Source organism: Nymphaea colorata, chromosome 11 (assembly GCF_008831285.2).
Source record: "Nymphaea colorata isolate Beijing-Zhang1983 chromosome 11, ASM883128v2, whole genome shotgun sequence".
Lineage (NCBI taxonomy): Eukaryota > Viridiplantae > Streptophyta > Magnoliopsida > Nymphaeales > Nymphaeaceae > Nymphaea > Nymphaea colorata.
The window spans coordinates 8,888,231-8,909,580 of record NC_045148.1 but is presented as its reverse complement, the minus strand read 5'-3'; the positions used below and the strand labels follow the sequence as shown (position 1 = coordinate 8,909,580).

Here is a 21,350-nt window from a genome sequence, read left to right as displayed (position 1 = left end):
GAGTAAAAGAAAAACAAAGAAAAAAAGATGTGAACTATATCAAATGTCAGTCGCCTTCTTTTTCTTATTTTTCTCTTAACTGTCCATTGTGTTGGATCCGACAAGTTTAGTTAGATGGTTTGGTAACTTTGAAAAGTCAGAGTACCATTCAACTTTCTTATAATGAGCATTTTTGTTATATAATATTAATTCACATATTTTTCTCACTGTTTTTCTCTAAACCATACATCTACTTAGGTAAACGGTCCTCGTTAGGGCTTTAGTATCACCCAACCATCTAAGCATTTTGATCCATCATGATAAATAATTAAGAGAAAAACAAGGAGAAATAGTCGATGAATATCTTCGTCATCTAGTATTAGTCTATACATTTTTCTCTTTATTTTTCAGTCAATCATTCATGTGCTTCAAATTGATGACCCTTATTGGAAGGTTGGTAAAGAGTAATCATTCACACATTGTATATACATAAAGTATTTGATTTTTATAACCCAAAAAGTACAAGGACAGTTTCTTTTAGCCTCAAAATCAACCTTAAATTCAACGGAAAAGTTACTCACTCCGTTTCGACCCCTCATTTTCTTTTCAATTTCGCTTATTTTACATGCTGTAAAAGCCAAGGTGCTTCCCAAAATTTTAATTTCAAATCCTCTTGTCGCTCATCTTCTAAAACATTTCCACCACTTTGTACCGTAGGTCAATATTGGAACCCCAGGATCTATAATTTTGCCCTAAATGCGGTCGTTTTTGGCATCCGCTAACCACCAAAGCTTTATTTATTTATTATGTTTGCAATTCCTTTCATGTCCAGGAATTGAGTAAGTTCCCTAGCTCTCCTTAATAAGGATTGGGACCTACCCATCAACATGCGGCTTTCGCAGGACCTATTAAATATTAATTAACTTAATACATTAAAAGGTTACTAATAATAGTTTTCTCTTGAATTACATTTTCTGGACAACTAGAGATGCCTTTGTACACATTTTTTAAATCGAACATAATTTATTGTAGACATATTTCTTGTAATAATATTGAGATCATGAGGTAGCATGGATAGATCTATGGCCGTCATCGATGGTCGAAGCCAATTCCCTGTCTTCCTGCGGATTGTTAAATTATAGTTTCGCAAAAGCTCAGGCAAAATAAACACCTAACAATTGCATTTAGTTTACTTACCAGGAATACTTGCATGGACACTACTTAACGTGAATAAATTAACTTACTGCTGGCATATTATAAGTGGTTCGGACTCAGTTCGGGTCCACGACCTAAATGGATCTCACTTAAGTAGACTTGGACTTGGGCCAGAATTTTTTAAACCGAATCCAGATCCAAACATTGATATTGGCGGGCGAAGTAATCAGACTTTTACAAGCAATCAAGTTTCTAATCTCAGATTTTCAAAACGTAGCCGGTCATGATTAGGGCCGCGTAAAACAAGTAAAAATATATTAGTTAGGGTCTTGCTGAAGTCGATCATATATATATATATATATATGAAGGACATTTTTTACTTGACCAACGTGACAGAAAAGAAAGGGTCAACTTTTTTTATTTTTTTAATAATAATGGCTCATGATGTTGTTGCTTCTTGGGAATCTATGGTTAGGAATCTTCGCCTATCATGGGGTTCCCTTTCTATCCATCTATTGTCTCCTTTGGACGCTAACTGTTTCTCTCTGGCTTCCTTTCCCTCTTTGGATGCGACGTTCTTTTGCAATGTTAATAACGTGATTAATGCAAATAATTGCTATTGGTGGAACGTGGGAAACGTCTTATAATAAATAGGGAACCCTTGTCAACACCAGTTAGTGTCGCATTTGCAGAAACATGAGCTCCTTGTCATTACCACCGTGGACTATACTGGGTGCTTCGGCTACGCCGAAGAGAGCAACAGCACGGTTGAGTGCTCGCAAGAAAGCGTCTTGGAGATGCCAGCTTAGCCCTCAAGCTGTAGAAGCACCGGTTCAAAGACGCTCGGGGAATTATGGGCCAAGCCAGTGGAAAGATGATCTCATCCTCTCATTAAGAAGCACACACGAGGTAAATTGTTGTTATACAAAATAAATAAAACCTTTATAAAGATTTCATATTTGTGCTGGTCAACAGATTGGATTTGAAGAAAATATATTCATAACTCTAAATACTTTTTTAGCATATTGAGTTTTGAATTTGGATTCAAATACAATGAAGAAAAGTCAAATCTGAAATTGAAATATGGTCTGAATCAGATTTTTACATTCATGTCCGATATCTGATTGTAATCAGATACATTGACATCCTTAGCAAGCACCTGTCCTCATTCTATTGGTAAAGAATTAATTCAAAGATTACGATCGGTTGTTTCAGTTGTTAGAGGATTCGTGCATATATGCATCTTCACGCTTAGATGGTCTAAGAAATATTAATAGACATATACGTATTACTCTAGAGCCGCTTTGTTTTCTTTAATCGAAAGAGATCAATGCAGGGCAAGCATGGAAGCGATAACACTGAGGAGATCAAAGAAGACGTGAAACAATTAATGGTGGACGCTTGCCATGAGCCAGTGGCTCAGATGGAGCTCTTGGATACCCTCCAAAGGTTAGGAGTATCGTATCACTTTGAGAAGGAGATCAAAGTTGTAATGGACTCCATTTTCGAAGACAGAAAGGAATGTGAAGACCTCCATGCTGCAGCTCTTAGATTCAGATTGCTGAGGCAACACGGTTATCCTGCCTCCCATGGTAAATATTAATCTTGGTTTATAATATGAAGGAACATACTTTCATTAATTTTTGAGTTCATAGCGTGACCTTTTCTTGTTTGGATCGTCACAGATGTTTTTAAAGTATTTAAGGACGAAACAGGGAAATTCAAGAACATCCTTGCAGAAGACGTGAAGGGGTTGCTGAGCCTGTATGAAGCTTCACATCTAGGACTCGAAGGGGAGAACATATTGGAAGAGGCCATGACCTTGACAACTTATTACCTCAAGGAAAGTGCCAAGATGCTGAACTTAGATTCCAGCCTTGGGAAGCAGGTAGCACATGCCTTGGAGCTTCCACTTTCAAGAAGGATGCTTAGGTCGGAAGCAAGGAGTTACATAGATTTTTATGAAGGGAAGCCTGAACACCACTCTGGTTTACTCAGATTGGCAAAGCTGGATTTCAATAATGTGCAGTTTTTGTATTGGCAAAGCTGGATTTCAATAATGTGCAGTTTTTGTACCAAGCAGAAATAAAGGAGATGTTAAGGTACTTGGTAACAGTAGATGCATTTCTTTTTCTTACATCACCTAAACTTATATAATTTGAAACATTAACTATCCAATTCATTGTAACAATTGATCTTCTCCAGGTGGTGGAGGGGCCTTGAGTTGGCAGAGAACTTAAAATTTTCGAGGGACAGATTGATGGAGAACTACGTGTGTACCATAGGAGTCAACTTCAATCCTCTTTTATCTGTCTGTAGAAAGGGTCATACGAAACTCAATTGCCTCATCACGACTATCGATGATGTTTATGATGTGTATGGTACAATTGATGAGCTAGAACTGTTCACAGAGGCTGTTGACAGGTAACTCCACGATGCCTTCTTTACTTCTTGGCATGTTATAAGCATTTGGACATCAGTACTGAATGCCAACCGGCTAAGCGATCCAGAATATTTTTTTTTTCTCAGAAAAATCAAACTTTATCTATTCCATTTCTGCATATAGGATTCTGATTATGGCACAATTTAGATTCGTACTTATTGGTCAGGGAGAGGAAACTGAAGGATATTTGTGATAATGTTATAAATTGACACTAATGTGAGGAAGCTGATGTTTGCAAGAGAAACCTGCTGAGGCTCTTACGCAATAAATTAAGTAAAGAAAGCCAGTTACTTAATAGGTCCTAAGAAACTGATAAAAATTCATATCTTCTTAATTATGTTTTTTTGCATATATAGGCAGCCACACAACCATTTCCTTCATTCTGTTTTCCTTTTCTCAAGTTTCATCCTTTTAATTTTTACTTGAGTTGCTGAATTCACGAATTTTGCAGATGGGACATTGGATACATCGATAAACTTCCTCAGTACATGCGGCGGATGTGTTTCCTAGCTCTTTATAACACAACCAACCAATTTGCCTTCGAATTCATGCGGGACAAAGGCCTCAACATCCTAGGCTACATGACAAGAGCTGTAAATATACATTTATCTTTCTTAATAGTGATATACTTTATAGTAATTTACCAAAAATTATGATAATATTTCAGCTTATGTACCAATATTCCTTTGTCAAATCCAAAGCCCTAGTCGTGGAATCATATGATGATGTAAATGAGAATAAAGTATTTAGATTGTTCCTGTCTAGTGATTCTGCCTCAAAATTTATGGTACATTCATATAACACCATGTTATAAGGTTCTATAAATTTTTCTTAATTTTTTGGCCAGTTTCACTAGACAGTAATAATGTGTTACTTGTGCCAAACAGCTTATAAAGATCCCTCACTATGAAGAGTGTAATAAATCATCCCACGAATATCCCAATAATATTGGAGCAGATTCTAGAACATTACAATATAGTGTTCTATGAACTTGTCAAAATCTTTGAAGCGGATTCATAAAATAATTTGTTACTATTGTCATTATCAAATGATCATTGATGAACCTTTTCCTTGTATGGTTTGAAGAAAAATGAAATGGTGTTGATCTTCCTACCCAATTCTCCCCATCCAGGATCATCGAAGAGCCCATACACCAGTTGCCTTCCTATGTATCCCTGCTGGGAAATTCAGGGGGCACTATTCTACAGGTGGAGCCAAGCCCTCCTCCGCAGATTTTGAAAAATCAAATTTTGCACATCAAAATCTTCAAAATTCTGGTTTAGCCCTTATAATACTTTGAAAAATTATGAGATGTCTCTTTGAACTTGAGAAATTTTATTTAGCGCTCCGCAAAAGTTTAACCCCCCAAAACAAAATCTTCGCTTTGCCCCTACTCGCTCAATTCCATTTTTTCTTTAAAAAATGAAAGAACACTTGCACCTGTATCACGCAGAGGCACAATAAAAAAATTTTAAATTTCATTCAATCTATGTTACCTCTGTTTTTAGAAGTTCAAAGTTAACTTTTTTTATTCTATATCATCAGAATAAAAGATTTACTTTCTTTTAGCAGGATCAAGTATATAGAACATTGTTTTTTAACAACTCATTTTCAAGAAAAAGTTAAAGATAAGGGGGAACATTTCTAATTTTTTAGCCACCACAAGGCCGGGCGATTTCAATTCTCCTATTTCAAAGTTACAATAGAGAAAGTTTAATTTCGTTAATTGACTTTTTATCCTAAGTGATGTGCATGTCATAAAATGATTCAGTTTTTTAATCTGATTTTGAAACTGTTAGTACTGCAAAGCATCCGAGATTTATAAGGACAAGAAAATATATACTGGGTACCTCGTTTTGAGATCGTTGCACGTAAAGGAGAAATAACACCCGTGCAAAAATTATGCTCCAAGTACATTTACATATTATTGGCAATAATAACTTCTCTGTCATTATTCTACTCCCCAAAGCCAATATTCTGGCTCCATCCCTGCTTCTGGATGTATACACTTGCAAAAGAGCCGTTTGAAGGACGGGAAATATGAATACTCATTTCAAACGCCACTCGATTCCATTATTTCAATCGCATATTACATCCCATGAAGCTTTGCATGCTTAAACGAGAAAAACAATGCTTAATTTAAGAGAGGAATGTAGTAGCTACTCACGTCAGATCGATGTCAAGACCCTTCTATCCAAGGGCGAAGTTAGGTGTGGGCAAACATGTGAGCAATTCCCCACGTAGACTAAAAAAACTTCTTATTTTGATATTGATATTATTGGGCAATAAAATTTAAAATGTTATACCAAGTGCCCTCTCTTCCTCTCCTTCTATGCTGAACATGAAGGCTACGGTATTTAAGTTTTTATCATCCACGACTTTTTTTTCTCCTCGTTCATCAAACTTGCTACTTTCCTTTCTTTACTTGATAAATTTGTCAGTGTCTTACCGACACATAATTTTCTTTGGCTTTAACTATATATATATATATATATATATATATATATATATATATATATATATATAAGGTTCGAGAAAGTTGTACGTCGTTTTAGCGATCGATTGAAAAACCTACGTATCGTCTTCTTTATTCTCTGCTTCTTGTTCTGCAACTGTCCCTTAGCCAACCGACAAGTCCAGCACCCTATGAGGAACATCTCAACATCTTATCCCATCCCTGCCCAATCCAGATGGCAGAAAAATTTTTGCTTGGCCCTGGACACAGAAGCATGAGCACTTGTTTAGTAAGTGGCCCATTAATTAAAGATGTATGACATCAAGCAGCATCAGACTGTGCGAGTAATGGTGGGGAAGAACGGGGTTCAGCCCTTGCTCGGGTGGTGAGATTCTCTTCCCATTCACCCAAAGACGCATAGTACCGGTGCTGCTAAAGTTGATTAAGGAAAGACTTCATTACCTTTTTATCTTTGGCCCAGACATGGAAAATTGGACTTATATTGGCCCCTTGTTAGATGGATAACAACAATATAATTTCTTTTCTGCGTGTTTCAAAGTACTTAGGAAAGAGGCCAGGAGTTCACATTAAGATATTAATTTCTTGCCAAGTAAAGTAATGCATATGAATTTCTGAAACGATTCAACTTATGATACATGCCGATATTGAAGTCGGCACTACTTTTGATTAGCTGTCTACAAAACATAAATGGTCAACCGATATTTACCGCTTCCTCGATGCAGAGTACGGGATTCTATGACAGATTAGGGAGTGCATATGTCGGCGACCAGCTCGTTGCAATAGAATCTTGTAAATTACGAAGGAAGCAATAAAATCTTAAGAAAGATTTTCAAGCAATTATTGCCGGAGAAGGGGAACGCTGAGTTGCTCTCAGACGAGCCGGTATCTGCTGAGGGAATGTAGATTAGTTTATTCTTTCTTTCTCTTTAATCCTTTTCTTATTTTTCTTATTCGATGCATGGACACGATGTACGATATAATTTTCATTTTCTTTTATTGATAATATTCGATAATGATATGACACTGTTTCCATGGATTGCGTAATATACACCGCGTTTTTCCTTTCCGGAACAGAAATCTCATAAAAAAACAAGCCTTTTAACTACAAAAGAAGACTTCCTTCCATTCATAAAAGGACCAAACCAGCGTTGGCCAGAGTTCAGCCGACCGTAGTAGCTGCTAACCGCTGGCCCATGAGGATGTATTTTTATTTGAAAGTATTTACTAATTGGTTTATTTATTTTTTTTTAAAGAATTTGCTTGATATAAGTCAGTGTAGGACGATACGGCAATACCATTATAATGAAGCGCAAGCACCCGATGGCATTGGAGAAACACCATCCGAAAACCTTGCCAGAGTTGAAACTTAATCTTCCTTTATCTTGGCACTCCATATTTCTTTCGCAAACTAAAAGTCATCAATTTGGCACTCTTAAACTCCAAAATGGTGTTTTTACACATATAATATATATACACATACATACTTATAAAGAACAGATGGCAGAAAAGTTTTTACTTGGCCCTGGACGACAAAAGCATGAGCACTTGTTTATCAAGTTGGAGGTGCATGACATCAAGTAGCTTTAGACTGTGCGGGTTAGGAGGGGGAAGAACGGAACGGTGTTCAGCCCTTGATCGGGTGGTGAGATTCTCTTCCCATGCTCCCAAAGACTAGTAAGATAGACGTTTCTAAACTAGCAAGCATGAAATGTGCTGATCGTGTGATGCATGGAACCACCAACATGACGTGCTGAGGCATGACATGTGCTGATCGTGTGAGGCTGAAACCACCAAGCATGACATCATGGTCAGTTCTAGAAACCACCAAACGTGAAGTGCAAGATCAGTTTCTAAAACTATCAAGCGCATAATGTTGATCATGCTGAACGTGTGGACGCGGCAGTTCCCAGAACTACCAAGCGCAGTTATGGTCGTGGGCAGTTATTATCCTTTAACTGGTTGTAAACCGCAGTATATAAGATATATGAGCACACAAAAATAAATAGTTAGAAACGGAGGAATTATCTCTGCCGTTGCAAATTCTTTTTTCTTTTAAAGACGCATACTACCGGTGCTGCTGAAGTTGTTAAAAGAAAGACTTCATTACCTTTTATCTGTAGCCCAGACATGCAAAATTGGACTTATGTTGGCCCCTTGTTAGATGGACATGTATTAGTGAAACGATTCAGCTTATGATATATGCCGATATTGAATTCTGCACTACTTTCAATTAGCTGTCTACAAAACATAAATGGTGAACCGATATTTACTGCTTCCACGATGCAACAAATCTCACGAAATATTCTCCCTTAATTATTGCGAACTTTTCAGCCTTGGGTCGCCTTCAGGATTTTTGAAAAAGGTCTTTTTTTTTAGACTTTTAATCCTTGTAGAAGGGCTTCCTTTTTAGTGAACAAAGGTATTTTGGTGTCATTATACCGCCATGCACAAGCACTGCATGGAAGCAGCTTCACTGCAAGCGTCATGTAATTACTGGGAATTGTCTCAAAGTGGAAAGTCAAGGCATGCATCTTATAAATAGGGAACCCTTGTGAGCACAAAATATTGAATCATCTACCCACCTACCTTGATCATTGTTCTGATCAACCAGCTAGAAGGAGAAATCAGGAGAAGTGCGAGGGAGGAACAGCAGAGTTGAAGCTTCTGATCGAGCATCAGCACCCAACTTGCATATCATATCACGTAATTCATTGCTTTCCCAGCTTCTCTAATCTCTACCATGCATATGTTTGAGTTCTCAAGTCCTGTGACTCAAGCTAGAGGGCGTGACCCAAGTGGCTGCAGGCATGTAGCTCGCTACATTGCAGCTCATCCTCCTGATAAGGGGCATCACATGATGTTCGGGATTAGAACCCATTGTTCTGTCTCCCACACAAAACACCACAACAGCATTGGGAAAAGATGATTTTTTTTTGGTGTTCTTTCTGAGTTTTTTTATATGACAGAACTATGTATTCCATTATTTACTCAGTGTTTTATGTTTTATGGTGGTGCATTGGTATAGAGAGGGGGGTGGGGGGGGGGGTGGGGCGAGGTGGAGAGAGAGAGAGTACCAAATTTAATGAAAACCATCTTGGCCATCGATTTTAAGAATCTAAGTTATAAGTAGAAAAGCCAATCTGTTTTTTCAAAAGTCTAGGACACATTTATAAGAGAAAAAACAGAGAAAAGAAGGGGATATAAATGAGTTTCCTTAAACTAAAACCCTAAGATACCGTTTATAAGACAAAAAAGGAAAATAAATGAGTTTTCTCAAATGAAAACCCTCGTCCCGTTTGAGGGGTATATCAGGTTCTTTAAAAAATAGTTTGATTTCTATTACAACTTATCTCATCTACCTCATATTCGATTATGAAATGATAAAATATTTATAAACCCTGGCAAAAAATATCACATAACCACAGTATTAGCAATCATTTACTATATAGTGATGGTTTATGATGTTTTAAACAACATTGTGACTCTTTGCTCTGCCCCTTCGGACTGCCCGTCTGCCTCCCCTCTTAATTTCTCTCCGCCTTAGCTAGGTTAATTTACTTATGGTTCGAGATCCCTTTTCTTCCAGATCCTTAACTCATATATTAAATGCTCAAGTACAAGCAATATCAACCACGCAGGCGGTATAGAGAGAGTTAGAGAAGGGGAGACTGATTGTACACATATAATTCGTTACTGTTCTTTATGAAATTAATTAATGTGGTCTTTTTGTTTTTTTAACAAAGAAATTGATTAGTGAATTCCATGTTTGCATAAGCATAAGCACCATGTCTCAACCAGTTCAGAGACGTTCGGGGAACTATCCTCCAAGCCGGTGGACAGATGATCTCATCCAGTCATTGAAAAGCACACACGAGGTAAGTCGTTCCTATACAAAAGCTTGTCAAATTTCAACGGACTCTAGATCTACCACTCTCCTCATTCAGTTGTCTAGAACTAATTCAGCAATCAGTTGTTTCATTTTTTGCTGAAATATCCATGTATGCTGCATCTTCACACTTAGATGGTTAAGCATGCTAATAATATATAATGATCGCATGTTATTTTTCTACACTGGCTTGTTTCGGTAATGGTTAATTAACTGAAAGAGATCACGGCAGGATGACCATGGCAGCGAGAACATTGAGGAGATTAAACAAAATGTGAGGCAAGTGCTGGAAGGTCGCGACGAGCCAGTGGCTCAGATGGAGCTCGTGGATGATCTCCAAAGGTTAGGAGTTTCATACCACTTTGAGAAGGAGATCAAACTTGTAATGGACTGCATTTTCGAAGACAGAAAGGAATGTGAAGACCTATACTTTGTAGCTCTTAGATTCCGATTGCTGCGGCAACATGGCTATCATGCTTCTCCGGGTAAATATTATAAATTAGCGTATGTATTTTTTCTGATTAATGCATAAACTTTTGTTCTAAGTATCTAGTCCAACTTTTTCCTTTTTTTTTTTTTGGTGATGTACTGTCACAGATGTTTTTCAAGTATTTGTGGATGAAAGAGGCAGATTTAGAAATGTCCTTGCAGAAGATTTAAAGGCGTTGCTGAACTTGTATGAAGCTTCACATCTTAGATTTGAAGGGGAGCACATATTGAAAGAGGCCATGGACTTCACAACTCATCATCTCCGAGAAAGTACGACCAAGTCGAATAATTCAGACTGCACCCTCGCGATACAGATTGCTCATGCCTTGGAGATCCCTCTTTCGAGAAGGATGCTAAGATCAGAAGCGAGGAATTACATAGATTTATATGAAAGGATGCCTGGGCACCACTCTTGTTTACTCAAACTAGCAAAGCTTGATTTCAATAATGTGCAGTCTTTGTACCAAGCAGAAGTGAAGGAGATGTCGAGGTCCGAAATACCAAATTGATGAATTTCTTTTGTTTATGTATATCAAAATAAACTTATATTTGATTCACTAATTCGATTCATTTCAATAACTAATTTTCTCTATCTAGGTGGTGGAGGGAACTTCAATTGGCAACGAACCTGAAATTTGCTAGGGACAGGTTGATGGACAATTATTTATGGGCTGTAGGAGTCATTTTCAATCCTCCTTTCTCTGTCTGTAGGAAAGGACTTACAAAAGTCGCTTGCCTTATCACCGCCATTGATGATGTTTATGACGTGTATGGCACACTTGATGAGTTAGAACTGTTCAGTGAGGTTGTGGAAAAGTAAGTCCTTGCCCTTAATTTACTTCTTAGGTTGAAATGTAATTCCATGCTCTTAATTTACTTCTCGGCTCTGCAATGATTGGGCTAGTCATGTCAAGTAATTAAGATCATTTATCATCCCCGAGGGGGTTGACATATCTGTTAGAGTGGGGGCTGGTAGGCGGCCAGTTTTCATTTCAAATTTTCAGGGTGTCAACACTCTGTGCTGCAAAATGGGGGGCCAATTAATACCCAAGTTGAAGTTTAGTGAAGTTGTCGAAAGCAGGTCTTGTACTTTAGAGAGACAAAACTGTCATTTAAGAGGTAGAATGAAATATTCTTCATGCTCACCCAAAAATTAAGTCATTCCTCTTTTTCTCTATTTCTATAAAAAAACAAAATTTTATCAATTATATTTTTGCACTTAGACTCATGATTATAGCTCTCTATTTTTTGGATGTGAGACAAATCATAGATTAATTAGGCATGCACTTAAAGGAAAATAGAGAAGGCCAAGTAATTAATTTGTTGGTTAAGATGCTTGCTCATATGCAGAAGCCCACAAAATTAAATTCTTGGTAAAGCATCAAGCTTTTGACAGTTTTTCCATTTCCTTTTTCTTTTTGTTTATGTGAACTTATGAAGGTATTACACAAACAAATAGGAGTACTATGCAATGCACATCACTTTCTTTTACTTAATTTCTTTGCATTGGCGCAGTAGCACAACCATTATAATTTCTTCAATAGCATGTTCTTCATCTTCGCTGATATTATCCTTAAATTTCTCCTGAATTTGTTGGGTTCATGAAATATGCAGATGGGAAATTGGATATATTGATAAACTTCCTCAATACATGCGATTGTGTTTCCTAGCTCTCTATAACACAACCAATCAATTTGCCTATGACTTCATGCGGGACAAAGGCCGCAACATCTTAGGCTACTTGACAAGAGCGGTAAGTATACATTTATCTTTATTAACGACATGGTATTTTGTATTGATTTACCCAAAAAAAAAATGATGGCACTTCAACACTAAGTTTTTTCAGATTCACTGCAATTAACAGTCGTCATTTATTACAGTGGGCTGAACTGTGCAAGGCATATTTAGTGGAAGCAAAGTGGTTCTATAATGGATATACACCCACCGTAGAAGAATACTTGGATAATGCATGGGTTTCCATGTCAGGACCTGTGTTTCTTATCCATGCTTATTTCTTCATGCAACATGCCATAAAAGAAGACGCTACCATGGACATAGACCATTACATCAACCTGATAAAGAAGTCTTCCATCACCGTGCGGCTTCAAAATGACCTTGGCACTTCTAAGGTTCATTCGCTTTTTCCTAACCTTCAAAATAAAACAATAGAATGAGAAAGAAACTCTTGCTATATTAAACTTTTAGTGTCACTTGTGTTCCTATCAAAAACTATTACCTTTTCAATTTGGCGTTTTCAAAAGATATATACTTTGGATGTAATTTAAACTGTCATGTATGATCCATGTAAAACTTATCTAAAACAACTGTTAGCAAACAACTTACGATATCTGTTTTCATGATGAAATTGGTTTTTTAGAAACATGTTTTTAAGGTGAATCAGGATGAAAAACAGATGACAATTTGGCTAAAACTTCTATCTGTTTGACTAAGGAGATAACTTATCCTAAAAATTTGAAATAAGTTGTGAGTAAATAATCATCTTACTTTCTTGGTCTACGAATTTATTTGTAGACATTTCCTTTCTAAGTCAATTTCCTTACATTACATTCATGAAGGACGAGATTGAGAGAGGAGACGTGCCCAAATGCATACAGTGTTACATGAAGGAGAAGAGTGTGTCAGAAGAAGCTGCTCGTCAATATGTTGATGGTCTTCTAGGAAATGCTTGGAAAGAACTCCATAAAGAATGCACCGAAGCTACTTCTAATGGCACTAGTCACCCTCTTGTACATTGTGCCCTGAATCTCGCAAGAATGGCACAGTTCATGTATCAACATGGGGATGCTTATGGTTTCGCGGAAAGAGATTATCCTGTGGAGCCCATACTGAAGCTAATGGTGGAAAGTGTTTGATACGAGATGGATGATCATCTTCCCCTGGGTCATCCTCATGATGATGGTCATCTTCTATTATATGGAGATCAGCGAGGCTGTAGGAACTAGAGAAGGATGGGGATGGATATATTCTGTACTGTGTTTTCTTCAGAATTTTATCTATTATTATAGCACCTTACATTTGCTCACTTTTTAAAAAACTTTATCAAATGCAATTAGTAGGTTAATGGGCAGTAGCTTGCCAACAAAAAATTAACAAGGTATCATCCAGAAATTTATGTTTAATTTTTGTTTTCGCTAAAGAAAAAAGTTAGTTCTAGTCTCTAAAAGAGGTATATACATTAAGGGGGGAAATATGGTGCATTATTATTATTATTAAAAAGGATAATTTTTTGCCTACATCTTTCACTTGAAAAAAATTATTTTTTTTTTTGTTTTTTTTTTTGTTAAGGGTGAGTGGTTCATTCCAACATCTTTAAGAAAGACTACAGCCTCTCTCTGTGCCGACCACCCTCAGGGTTCACAAAGCATGCTTCAAAACCTTTGGTTCTCTGTGCGTTAAATTCTTAATAATGACATTTAATTCAACTATCTGCATCAGTATCCCGGAGGATCGTACTAATCCACGGGGATCTTACTAAACAATTTTTCGTGGGTCGGCACTAATGGCAGGCCCATGACCTTTCAGAATAATTGGACAATATTTACCACTTAGTAAGTTTAATTTATGGAGATGTAAGTGGTCTGGATCTGGACTAAGTTCGGGTTCACCATTTATTGAATCTGGACTAATCGACTTTCCATTAACCGGACTTGGCCTTGGACCTGAATTGTTTCTTGTATGTTAATAAAGCTGAAAACGGTTTCAAAGACATTGGTTTTTTTTAGCCAAGGGACGCCTCTGCAACCTGTATTAAATTAATACATTGGTTTATACACACACACCAACACACACTTGGGTAAGAAATAAAAACCTGACCTCTTACATTTGTGTTAAAATGTGTTTTAAACAAAATATGAACAACTTAATGTGTTTTAAAACAATAATTTAATATAAAACATGTTTTTGATCAAGTTATTTTTATGAAAAAAATGATCTTCTCCACTATAAAAATTTTGATGTTTTTAGAGCCGTTTATTTTTTTATTATTAAGAAAATATTATTAAATTAAAAAAATAACGAAGTTAATAATGTTCTTCACCAAATTGGCCTTAAAGATTATTTCTACAAGGTTAGACTGAAAAAAAAAACTTTAATGATAAATATACATGACCTGGTTCGGATAAAAAGCAGCCCGGAGATGGTCTTCCGTCCTTTACAAAAAATACAAAGATGCTTCTTCAAAGTAACGCTGGCGATGGCTGACGTACCTTGAGAATTGTCAGCCTGAAATGAATCAATTGTGGGCCGCCTCCTCACTTTTACCATGATAAATATGAAGCAGCTGGTTATGTGCAAACTATGTGCCCAAAAAGTTGTGCACCAAAGTATGTAATGATCAGTCCAAAAAAAAAAAAAGACATTTTAAAAAAAAAAAATCGTAAAATACTTCAACTCCCTTGTTTCTCTTCAATGCATGGCTGTTGCATGTTGGGTTTAGAGGTGGAGCCATGGTTTTCTTTCTTGAGAGGCTGAAGAGAGACTTTCAGAGGTTGAAGAGAGACTCGATAGATAAAATTTATCAAAATTTATGACCAGGGGCCACTGTTTTTTTCACAAAATTTTCACATGGGGAAAATTATTTTTTTTCCCAATTTTTAACATATAAATTTTTATTTTCTAAAAATAGCAATAATTTTAGTTCTTCCTTTTCTCGCTTTTCTTCACATGGTACACAATTAGTGAAGGACTTTTTTTGTTGATTGGTTAATTATGAAATTGTTGTTTCAGTCCTAGTGCTGTTTCATTTTGTAGCAGATTCATTCATCTTCAGGATATCCGATGCAAACCTTGGTGGGGATTTGAATTCCTGGACCTTTGAGCCTGAATTTTTTAAATCAAATCCACATCCAAACTTTTGAAAATTCCACTTCTAAGTGTAACCAAATTGGATATCAGTCTCAGTTTTCGATTGTGATATATATGCATTTCTTTACTCAATTAGACAAAAAATTAGATTTTGCATCCCATTGGAATTCCTGCCATTCTACCTAGATTGCCCCATTATTAAACAGATAAAGACAATACATATAATTTCTTTTGTATGTTTTTCAAAGTAGAAAGCGGCTAGTTCACATCAAGGTACTGATTTCTAGGCAAGTAAGTAACACATGTATTTGGGAAACCATTCAGCTTATGATTCCGGTATTGAAATCGGCACCACTTTTGGTTAATTGTCTAAAGAACATGCATAAATGGTGAATCGATGTTGAGTACTGCCTCCACAATGCAGAGTACGGGATCTAGGACATGTAAAACAAAAAAGGTAGATATATCCTTTGGTAATGGAATCTTAAAAATTACAGTAAAAACGACGAAACCCTAGGAAAGATTCTCCTTCAAATATGGCCAGCGATCGTGAACTTTTTTGCTTTTGTTTATTTTACATGTGATTCAATTGTACTTGGATCGATCATGAATCTCTCTCTTCATCCCTGAGCTGACTTTTGTCAGTTTGGTCGCATGAATTTGTCCTAAAGTTTTGAGATAAATTCATCGGACAGTAGAACTATTGTTGCATGAACTTGCTCTTGTCGTTGTCATTGTCGTTGGCCGCTGTTTAGCCTCCCTTTTCATCTCCTTCTACTCTCTTCTTTTTGTTGTTTTCTATTCTTTTTTGTTTTTCCCTTTTTTTTGCATGACTTCTTGTCACCAAGTTCTTGTTAATGTTTTTCCATTTGGTCCTCTCTCTCTCTCCCTCTCTCTCTCTCTCTCTCTCTCTCTATATATATATATATATATATATATATATATATATATATATATATATATATATAGCAATCAATTTTATGTAGATCAATAGAAATGAAATTGCATATAAAAAAGCCAAGCTATCTTTTTAAGAATCTAAGAATCAACTACAAACAATGTAAAGCACGCGTGCAGTATAGCAAGATAGAGAAGGGGGAACTGATTGCAGTCCAGGCCTATAATTCATTACTTTTTTTTATGAAATTAATTAGTGTGGTAATTATTTTTTCAATAAAAAAATAATAATTAGTTACTCCCGTGTTTGCATTAGCATGAGCGTCTTGCCCCTACCAGTGTGGGCCATTTGGAGCGCTTTGCAAATTAAAAGAGAGTAAGAACGTGCAGAAGTCAATGAGATGTTAAGGTCGGCAATACCAGATCGATGCATTTCTTTTGATTGCCGATACCAAAATAAACTTAGATTTGAAACACGGAATCGATTCTTTTCAATCCTTAATTTAATTTCTCTAGATGGTGCAGGGACCTTGAGTTGGTAGAGAAGTTGAAGTTTTCTAGGGACGGGTTGATGGAAAACTAGGGGTCATCTTCAATCCTCTTTTTCCTGTGTGTAGGAAATCATAGATTAAGCCATTGGTGTCAAGAAACTACAAACGTTTGCAAGAGAAGCTAGATAATTAGGCAAGCACTTAGAGGAAAATTTAGAAGGCCAAGTAATTGATTAATGGTCTGATTAAGAGGCATGCTCATATGCAGAAACCCATGAAATTAAATTCTTGGTAAAACATCAAATTTTTTACTGTTATTTTTATTTTGGGTCTATGTTGTCATGTGAAAATATTTGGACAACAAATAAGACTGTCCTATGCACATTCTTTTCTTTTGCTTAATTTCTTTGCATTGGCACAGTAGCACAACCATTTTAATTTATTCACGATCATTTCCTTCATCTTTGCTGATAGTATCTTTTTAATTCCTGCTTAATTTGTCCGATTCGTGAATCTTGCAGATGGGAACTTGGATATACTGATAAACTTCCTCAGTACGTGCGGTTGTGTTTCCTAGCTCTCTATAACATAATCAATCAATTTGCCTATGATTTCATGCGGGACAAAGGCCCCAACATCTTAATTTACTTGGCAAGGGTGGTAAATGTCTTGCTTCATATTAATTAACTAAAATTTATGATAACTAAAACTCCAGTGCAAGTTCTTTATTTGTTCCTTTTATCTTTAATAGCTTCTCTACAATTAACAGTTCTCACCTATTGTAGTGGGCTGACCTGTAATGTGTGGAAGCAAAGTGGTTCTATAATGAATATACACCCACTGTAAAAGAATATGTGGATAATGCATGGTTTTCTATATCAGGACCTTGGTTCATGCCTATTTTCTCGTGCAACATGACATGAAGGAAGATACTGCGATGGACCTACACCATTACTTCAAACATGATTATGCAGCTTCATCATGATCTTGGAACTTCTAAGGTACACCCTCTCTCTTCTATCCTCCAAAATAAAGCAATAGAAAGAGAAAGAAACTCTTATTGTATTGAACATTTAGTGCACTAATTACCTTTTTTCAAGAACTTTTGAACTCATAAAAGGAAAGCATTTTCAAAAGATATATATGCTTTGGATGTGCTTTAAACTTTGGCATGTATAATGCATGTGGAGGTTATCAGCAACTGTTACCCAAATAACTCATGATATCCATTTCTGGGAACATGCTTTTAAGTTGAATCGGGATGAAAGGCACATGGTAATTTGGTTAAGTTCTTGCTTTAATGACAATTACAAGGAAGGATTCGCCTTCAATGGCAAATAACAGGTCCAGGATCAATTTTTCTTTCATAACAAAGCAAGAAGCAATGTGTCAATTGCCAATAAAGTTTTGACAAATTTAGAAGAAGAACCAATTCATATATTTGAAAATATAAACAATTTCCACATAATTTTTGTACTTTTTAGCGACATTTCAGTCATACTTTAACAATATGTATACCAAATTGAATGTGCCACTGTTATCGGCTAATAACAATAATAAATGCTTTAACAATAACAATCATTATTATTCCTAATTAGCATTAGTAGTCCAGGTGGTGATGGTGTCAGCAGTAATAGTTTGTAGGCCCTAGCTTAATTGGTGCATGGCTGAGTTATTGAATAATGTCATGTCCCAGGCTCTTAAAATCTTTTAAAATTTCATTGAAGAAGTTTAGCAAAAGGAACATTTATGAAAACTAGATATCAACAGGTGGTGGAAAAAGTAATTACAAACGAACAAAACGACAAATCGTGGACGGCAGGATTCGAACCTGCGCGGGCAGAGCCCACATGATTTCTAGTCATGCCCGATAACCACTCCGGCACGTCCACATGATGCAAGGTGTGGCATTGTATTATTATAAGAAAGAATAGCGATATTACCGTTTCCTTGCATCCATCCGTTCAGCCAAAGAAATAATGTCCATATGATCGAGTAATTTTATAACCACAGTTACAAAAAAACTTTCTGCAGTTTTAAACGGTGAGTTGGTTTGAAAGAAAAAGAAAAAATATGGTAGTTTTTTTTTTAAATTTAAAAACAAAATAATAACTGAAAAACTAATAACCCAAACATAAAAAATAAGTAGATTTGTAATAAATAGACATTAGAAAATAAAAAAAACTGTTTTGAGTTAAACTTCCCTCAATCATTGCTCAACATTCCAACTACAACTACCGCCGCTATACTTTCTTCCTTGTAATTATCAGTCTGAGTTTCACTGGTTTTGTCCTCTTCGTGCATAGTAATTTTGTTCATCTGTTCTAATAAAAAGCATCGGAGACCATCCTCCAGTAGGGTCTGTTTTCGGAACAAAAAATTACAAACGATTAAAGAAAACAGTGAGACTACAAACGCATGGAGCACATCAAACACTAGAAAAATGATCCCACTCTATACAAGAATTTACAGACAAACCTAAGCCCGGGCATCTTGCTGGCCCGGCCTGATAACAAGTCGGGCTCGGTTTTAGCCTTATTAAATTTTAAAATATATTTTAAAAATAAAATAATATATAAATATAATTAATTATAACAAAATATTATAAATATATATATTTAAGATGTCTTACATACTAGCCATTGCCCTCAAATATTAGAAGATGACCAAGGATCAAGCTTGATACTGCTACTCAACCTGACTATCCATGATCAGATAAACAAAATGTTTTTTTATGGGGCCATTTGATGTATTGGAAATATAGAGTTGAAAAGAAGTTTCCAGAAACTTATTTTAGGAATTCAAGAAATAAAAACAAAATCCAAATTTTCAAAACTCCTTTGTGTTTGCTAAACTTGAATTTATGTCCCAGAAAATAAATTTCTCAGTTTAAAAAGAATGAAAAATGAAAAAAGGGAATCGTTGGATTAAGGAATGTTTTGAAAGTCCAACTGTTACTTTTTTCATCCTAAAAAGTTTTTTTCATCGAAATTTTTTTGTGAAAAAAATTTCTGAAAAAAAAAATCTGAAAACCAACTCAAAAAATACTTTTTTCATCCCAAGTTTGATGGGCAAGAAAAACTTTTAACAGTTTAAATTTTATTTCCAGTGCTACCGACCATCAAACCGGCTCTCTAAGAACGTGTGGAATACCAAAATTAATAGGGGTGCTGCCCCAGCCATTTGTGTGGGTGTTGAGTTAGAACTGACCAAGCCAGTGGCTCGTGTGAAGTGGGTGTGGGTGAAGTTGAGTGTCAAAGGCAGGGGGTGGGAGCCTACAAAAGTTCAAAATGTTATATATAAATTTTTAAAAAAATTAGTTTAACCTATATAAAATTAAAAAAAAAAATATTTTGAAACTATAGTTTGATCCCTATAATGAAAAATTCTTGGCTCCACCCTTGGCTTCTCCTTGCGTGTGCTAGAGTAAGTCTGCATTAAATAATTTTGAAAAGCTTAAGAGTAGTAATGGTGGATGCTGGAAATCATGTATGGAATCTTATTTTCTAGGACATTAATTATGAATATAGTATTGGGGTCAAATATTAGTATCGCTTGTAATGAGGATGCTAAAAACAAATGACTTGTTGAAGCTAAGAAATACTTATTTCTGATTAAGACATCAACTAAAAAAGAATTATTAAAGCATATACGTGATGTCAAGACTTTTAAAAAAGTGTTGCCCATTATTTTTCTCGAGCTAATGATGCCCACCTACAACTATTGGTAAAAAAAAAAATAGCCACATTAAGTTAGGGAAACATGTCGATAGCAAAATATTTTATGAAGATTTAAAAATATTTGTGGTGAGTTTTCTCAAATTGATCTGAGTCTACTATCAATAGGACACGTTTGTGATAATTTTTATTTGTGGACTTCATACAGAATTTAGCAATTTTATATATGATCGATGTGAATATGATTGGCTAAAACTTGCGCCTCTAGGCTACCCAATACTATTTCTATAACTAAAATAAATAGGTATGAGAATAGCGGATCTCCTTAGCGAAGACCTGGTTTAAGATGCAACCAAGCTCCCTCCCTCCCATTGATGAATAGGAATGTCAACGGATCGGACTAGAATCAGATATATCCTTAGTCATATCCTTTTTTCGGATACTCACATATTCAGATTCGAATTCAAATTCAAATTTGAATAAAGAAAAAGTCGTATCGGAATCCGAATCCGAAATCTGACTTCTATATTTATATCTGAATCCGAATCAAAATTTTGAATTGGATTTTGCCAATTTTCAAGATTTAATAACATTAGATATAAAATATTTTTCTAAAAACGAATCTATCTGAATCCGTATTCGAATTCAATCGGATATTTATATATATCCGAATTTAAATCTGAATCTAATCGAATGTCATTTATTAAATCCAGATCCGATCTGATTTTTTAATCCAATATTAATTTTTTTTTTCAAATCTGATTTTTACCAATCAATTTGGTTGGATATCTTATTCAAATTGAATATATATGACCCGTTGATAAGATCATATTTTTGGTCCTGCGACTTAATACGCTGCTGCCCTTGCACCCTCACACTAGCGAAAGTTGTGTGTGGTACGATAGGAGAAATAGGTATTTCCATAATTTGTAAAAAAGAAATGTTTTTATAGTCTTTTTTACATTTTTTAGATTTTCATTTTTGTTTGTACAAAAAAATTCTTTTTGAGTGTGGATGAAGGGTATTTTAATCA

The 21,350-nt window shown here is 35.7% G+C and overlaps 2 protein-coding genes and 1 non-coding gene across 6 annotated transcripts; 2 read left to right on the top strand and 1 right to left on the bottom strand.

Moving 5' to 3' along the window:
- Window positions 1-1,830: 1,830 nt before the first annotated feature.
- Window positions 1,831-4,566, top strand: LOC116263537 (alpha-thujene synthase, chloroplastic-like). The gene is made up of 8 exons (XM_050080352.1): window positions 1,831-2,043; window positions 2,459-2,726; window positions 2,820-3,122; window positions 3,164-3,236; window positions 3,340-3,558; window positions 4,029-4,170; window positions 4,245-4,364; window positions 4,465-4,566. Exons 1-8 carry the CDS (start codon window positions 1,831-1,833, stop codon window positions 4,564-4,566), a joined length of 1,440 nt encoding a protein of 479 aa, XP_049936309.1.
- Window positions 4,567-8,605: 4,039 nt separating this feature from the next.
- Window positions 8,606-13,538, top strand: LOC116263736 (myrcene synthase, chloroplastic-like). Of its 4 annotated transcripts, none has more exons than XM_031643490.2 (8): window positions 8,606-8,756; window positions 9,835-9,928; window positions 10,172-10,424; window positions 10,537-10,918; window positions 11,026-11,244; window positions 12,043-12,181; window positions 12,309-12,557; window positions 13,005-13,538. In XM_031643490.2, the coding sequence occupies exons 2-8, from the start codon at window positions 9,839-9,841 to the stop codon at window positions 13,299-13,301; spliced, it is 1,629 nt and encodes a 542-aa protein (XP_031499350.1). In that variant the 5' UTR covers window positions 8,606-8,756; window positions 9,835-9,838; the 3' UTR covers window positions 13,302-13,538. The 4 variants fall into 4 exon arrangements, with proteins under 4 accessions (XP_031499350.1, XP_031499349.1, XP_031499347.1 ...); XM_031643489.2 differs by having other exon boundaries at window positions 9,808-9,928; XM_031643487.2 differs by having other exon boundaries at window positions 9,829-9,928; window positions 13,005-13,537.
- A 4,912-nt stretch (window positions 13,539-18,450) lies between these two features.
- TRNAS-AGA (transfer RNA serine (anticodon AGA)) lies at window positions 18,451-18,532 on the bottom strand. Its single transcript has one exon. It is a non-coding gene; the product is annotated as a tRNA-Ser (tRNA).
- Window positions 18,533-21,350: the final 2,818 nt, after the last annotated feature.